Below are 6,000 nucleotides of genomic sequence, written 5' to 3' on the forward strand. Positions count from 1 at the left end.
CCACATCGGGGCACGTCTTTCGCCCTGACTTCTAAGTTGATTGAAAAATAGTCCCTCTACTTTTTTACATATACATTGACCTACTTTAAGATGCTGGTTGAAAGTAATCAGCTGCTGAAAAATTAATGAGCCTCCACTCCCAGTTCCTGCCTGCGTTTCACAGACAACTGGCAATATGGCATCAATCAGATGGTAGTGGTGTCTGTTTTTCTGCTCCTTGATTGACTCATTGATTGAAGATATTTTTAAAAAGAATCCCTGAGAGAATGTCTGCTCCCGGTACAAAGTGGGCCTGTCCCACACCAGGGGCTGAAGAGGGCTGCCTGTATGCTTTAATTGGGCAGAGACATCATAGTTTGAACCCGCACAGGCCAGGCACCAGAGGACCGCGATGGTCCTCCTTGCTCACAAATGCAAACACACACTCATATCCACCATCTATCCTGCCAATGTCAATCAAAGACACTCCTCTGGACGTGCTTCAAAGACCTTGATTGGTTTTAAAGATCATGTCTGAAAAACACTGTGGGCTCAAGTCCTTGAGCTTTGGCTGTTGTTGTGCCCTCAGGCGAAAGGGGCAGGAACAAGAGTCGGTTGTGTTGGGTATATTACTTCTGCAATGGAATCTGGTATTGATTACAAATTGCATGAATAAAATTGGGTTTTGATTACTTTGACGACTCACATGCACAAATGATTTTGTTCTATTTTGACAAAATAAAGGGCAACATATTTCTTAAACTAAGCCTTTATCAACAAAAAGAGTCCTACATACAATGTTTTTATGAAAATCTAATTACTACTAATTACTAATACTATTTATTTATTTAATTATTATTTAATATGTATTTTACATTGTATAAAATACATAAATTCTGTGCATTTTTGGCAAGGATTTTTATTGCATAATGATATTTTATTAAAAAAAAAACAATATTTTTATGAGGAAAAACTGCAAGACTCTGTGTTGTTGATAGAAGGAAACTGTATGAACTATGTCACTCATTGCTCTTCTATTTTTAATTAAAATTGTCCTATTTTATTAATAGTTTTTATTTTTTAAATAATAAAACAAAATGTTAGGAATTTTTAATAAAAGAAAAAGTTATAGTCTAATTTAAGCACTTGATATTTGTGAAGTGATTCCATAATCCAAATTCCCTGCAGTAACCCAACACTTTTCACAGGTGTCAAACACACTCACCTTATCAGATCTGCAGTTGTTCAGGCCCATGCTGGTGAGGGCAGACAGCTTGGCCTCTATTCCCTGCTGATGATGCTGAAGCTGCTCTCTCTGAATCTGCTCCCTCATCTTCCTCGCTTCCTGGATGGCCTTCATTACTGCATCCTGATCTCCAAACAGCGCTGTTGAGTTCAGGCTGGACAGGATGTCTGCAGAGACAAATCACTCGGGTTCAACATACAAATACACAAATGCTTAGGGCCGTATTGTGAAACACAATATAGGCGGTCTTGTGAGTACAGTCTGCATGTGTGCACTGTAAGTGTGGTCGACTCCATGTGTGTGTGTGTGTGTGTGTGTGTGTGTGATGGGGGGGCAGGAAACTAAGGGAAGCTAAGGGAGCAATCTCAGTGTGTGTCGCCTTTCTGTAATTAGTAGATCAAAGTGAGGTGAGGCAGGATGGCAGTTAAATCTAGGAAATAGTAGAAAAACAAACACCAAGCCTGTGTTCAAAGCCCAACTCCAAGAAGAAGAGGGAAATGAGCACTGCTCAACAACACAGTGTCGTTTTAATGAAAGACTGTTTTTAGAAACTGTTAGTAGCTTCCAAAAAAAAAAATCTTAATATGAGAGATGAACAACAAGCTTTGAAAACAAATATACAGCAATGGCATCCGTTACTCTTTACTGCGTTAAAATGGCAGGGTCTAAAAGAGATTATGAGCTGGGACTGTGGCAAGTTCACTCTCTGCTTCCACACAACAAAGAATCAGAAATATACAATTAGACTCTCAGCTGTGAGAATGTTAATAATTATAACAGATTTCACTACACAGAACTCTAAAAGTAGACAAAATCTACAGTTTTACCCAGAGACAAGCCACGGCCTATTCCTCCGATGGGGCTGGGGATGCCTCCGCTCTTGGACAGGCTGTTCAGGCTGCTCTTGTTGCCTGGGAAGAAGCTCTGTGTCGGGGATGTGGAGGATTTGATAAACTCAGCTGTCTTGGGCCGGGCGGAGAGGTTGAGAGGCTGCGTTCCCTCCTCCTGAACATAAAAGACACAAAGCTTTTGTTAAAACAGGGACGCTCTATAGAGAGATGCTTTCCACCGTACATAAAAGACAATGCACCAGAGGTTATTACTGTAGACTAATTAGTCTGACTCCTCCAAGACATGGGTTCTGTATTCATAGCCAAGCTCTGTGCCATGCTCTAGCTCCTCGGTGCAGTGAGGGCCAGGTTTTGTTCGGGATAATTAAAACCTTCTCCCTGCTCTCATGCCCTAGAGAAACGTTTAACAGCTAATACATCCTGTTTCAAACAAATGCAATAAGACCTGAGAGGTTGTTGCTGTTGTAGCTGAATGTATTACAATTAAGTGTGTGTTCTCTTGTCTTTGTGGTGGCCAAATGTGGTCCCGATGAGGAGAACAGCTCTAATTTGTGTTTTTAGGGATGTACACTAATGTTCAATAGTTTAGGTTTTTATTTGATTTATTTACTTATTTATCTTTTATACGTTTATTCAGCAACAATGCATTAAATTGATAAAAAGTGACAGTATGCATTTTTAATATATAAATATATATATATATATATCTGTTTCAAATAAATACTATTACTGAATCCTGGAAAAAAAAAAAGATTCATGGTTTCCACATGGTGTTAAAGATTGATAATAATAATAAAAAAAAAATCTTGAGCACCAAATCAGTATATTAGAATGATTTCTGAAGGATCATGTGACACTGAATACTGGAGTAATGGCTGCTGAAAATTCAGCTTTGCCATCACAGGAATACATTTCAGTTTAAAATATATTAAAATAGACAGTTTTTTATTTCAATAATATTTCACAACATTACTGTTTTTGTTTTGTTTTGTTTTTTGATCAAATAAATGCAGCCTTGTGAGAATAAGACTTTTTTTTCAAAAACATTTAAAATATCTTACCTACCCCAAAGTAGAGAGCTTGATGAGTAAAACACAATATATAATTTGTGTCAAAACTGCATCATCAATCCAGATCAACTTTATAATCGCATCTCATCATGTGTAGGCTAGAAAAAGATTTCACTGGCAGTGTTGTACTGTCCAAACAGATGGGCCACATACAGAGACTGCCCCCAGCTCTTTACAAATCTGACTGCCAATAACAGTTTGTCATTCAATTACACTTCAACTAGACAAACAAACAGATTGCTAGCTAATTAAGCACAGCGTATCTACATATGGAGTTAACGGGGCAAATATCACGTAACATCTTTGATCAATATTAAGATAGCGTATCTCATACAATATGTGTTGGCTAAATAAACTGAAGTAGAGTGTCTAAAAATGCCCATCCGACTCTGAATTGTGGCTCAGTGCAATTGCCAATGATCTTACCGTATGCTTTGAGATGTTGATATGTGGAGGCTCTCTCCAAGGGCAGAGCTCCAAAAGCCCTGGAGGAGCAGCTTAGCTGAGCGACTGAAGAGGATTACGGGTGCTACGCACACACTACTATTTCGGTTCAATGATTTATCCCCATTCTATTGTGATATTAAACTAAAATTTTCCAAATGTGCAAGTGTTTTAGGTTACAGCCGCAGCACAAAAAAGAAAAACGGTGACGTATATCAGTGAAGACTGATGGAAAAGTGCTATATGCTGCGAGTGTTGATCTTATAAAAGAAACAAAAGACAGTCATCACATCATTGTAGGCTCCTTAATATATTTAGGTGATGTGCCTCTGATGTCATTTGCCTTAGTTTGGTCCAAGTTAAATGTAATGTGCAGGAAAACGTGGACCAGTATCTGTCATGAGAAACCATGTGTTCCAAAATTTGCTCTCCAGGAGCAGGGAAAGCCATAGCAACCCCGTCCACAGAGTTCTGCTTGAGAGAGCGGGTGCCTTGTAAAAGCAGCCCAGATTGATGGGCTCAGAGCGAGAGGAGAACCAGGCAGCAAGCTGCTGCTGTACCTACCACGGCTGATTTAGTGAACAAGGAAGTGGAGAAGACTAGGTCAGGTACCACTCCAGTCGCACCAGAACAGACTGGGATCGTACCTTGACTTGAGCCAGTGGGGTTGAGGCCCTCTTTTCATTCTTCAAGCCAGACGGGGAGATGGGTCCAGCAGAATTCGGGGGCTGGGGCAGCGGAGGCATCTTGGCTCCTGGAGAGACCTGCATGCTGGCCAGCTGGGCGGCATAGAGTTGCTGTAAGGAGGGAGACAACCCACAAGGCGTTAACATCCAAAGCCAGACACCATTCAAAGCCTTTATTCTCTTTTTTCTTCTCTCCCTTGCATTGCTTTTTCCCTTTCCATCCCGGCACAGAAGCTCCATCAAAGGTCTAACTGTATATCAAACCCTGGATCCAGGGAGAGACAGCAGCCCCCAAAAAACCACACAGCAATGGCACGCATACAAGAGACTTGGCATACAAGTCACTCGTCTTTCCACTCATCACACAAAATTTGCAGACTGAAGCCTAGCTGCTTCTAAGATCGGATTTCCTTCCCCTTGCTCCCTCTAGTAAGCCTCTTTGACTTTAATTGGCGCCATTTTGTGTCGCTACGCAGACACCTGAACTTCCCCCTTCAATGGCACAACGCACGTTCCCCTAAAGTTACACAAACTCAAGGTAGTCGAGTTTCCATTATGCACTCTATCAAAAGACATTCATTAAGACTGGAAGCCCGACAAAGAGAATTCATGTTCTTTGGCTTATTTTCACTGGCTCACGGTCAACATGCTCGCTAACATCAGCAACCTTCCAGCGGTACGCATTCAGCATGCTGAAGTGCTACGTGTCAATCACTTATCAGAACTGAGCAGTGAAAGTGTGGGGGAGATGTTTAGATTTCAGCTCCGAGATTGACTGTCATAACCTATTGAGAATGATTTTTATTTCAACAGATCGCTAGTATACACACACCATGCAGACCAAAGGGAGAAAAAAAAGTAATAACTGCACCATTCAAAAAAACAAAGCAGTGTTAGATCAAAAGGAACAATTAAATACAAAATCCTGGGTTAGAATTGTACAACATAGTATATCAACATTTGTTTTAGTGCTGTGTATTATTTACAGATGCTTCAAAACAATCACACTTCCTTTCAGCTCTCTAGTGAGAAGACAGCTGTATGCACATCTGCTTTCCCTCAGGCAAATATTGATTAGCGAGCAGGTAAATGCTTATGTTTTCTTTTGTCTCTCACATTAAATAAGAGCAATCACACCAGGCCATGGGAGATAAATGTTAAAATCAGCTCAAATCAGATCTGAAAACATTGAAAGCGCATGAAACAAAGACTTGAAACTGTGATTAGAGACAGTAGAGAGCTATATAATCTAACATCAACTGGACAGTTATTTAAAGTGTATTCTAGGACAGGGTTAATCAAATAAAGCTGTAATAAAATAAAATATAAATATTAAAATGAAATGAAAAACTAAAACTAAAGAAACTAAATTAGAAATGCTGCCTTCGCAACTACCTGAAATAAGGTTAAGTTGAAGCACTAAAATTACTAACTGGAAATAAATAAACAATAAAGTTAACATTAAAGTAACAATAAATACAAAATAAAAAATAAAAGCTACAAATAAAAGCTAATACAAAATATTAATAAAAACTATAATGCTATGCAAATAATACTAAAATAACACTGTTATAGCTGTGTTATTTTAGTATTATTTGCATAGCATTATAGTTTTTATTAATACTAAAATAACACTGTTCTACCCTGTTAGTTTAGCTAACTGCATTATACACAGCTCCCCTTTTTATTTTGATGTTGATTCTATAGGTAACAGCCATATATAT

General features: G+C 39.0%; 1 protein-coding gene across 9 annotated transcripts in view; it reads right to left on the reverse strand.

Annotated features, from left to right (window-relative positions):
- Positions 1-6,000, reverse strand: part of LOC107754684 (transcription factor SOX-6-like) — a 157,111-nt gene that overhangs the window by 21,345 nt on the left and 129,766 nt on the right. For all 9 annotated transcript variants that reach the window (XM_016571237.1, XM_016571236.1, XM_016571235.1 and 6 more), the window contains 3 exons: positions 4,238-4,387; positions 2,053-2,230; positions 1,205-1,392 (listed from right to left, as the gene is read on the reverse strand). In XM_016571237.1, coding sequence (XP_016426723.1) covers positions 1,205-1,392; positions 2,053-2,230; positions 4,238-4,387 — 516 coding nt within the window. The remainder of the gene's footprint in view (positions 1-1,204; positions 1,393-2,052; positions 2,231-4,237; positions 4,388-6,000) is intronic.

This window comes from Sinocyclocheilus rhinocerous, unplaced genomic scaffold, assembly GCF_001515625.1.
Source record: "Sinocyclocheilus rhinocerous isolate Xijiao unplaced genomic scaffold, SAMN03320098_v1.1 scaffold742, whole genome shotgun sequence".
NCBI lineage: Eukaryota > Metazoa > Chordata > Actinopteri > Cypriniformes > Cyprinidae > Sinocyclocheilus > Sinocyclocheilus rhinocerous.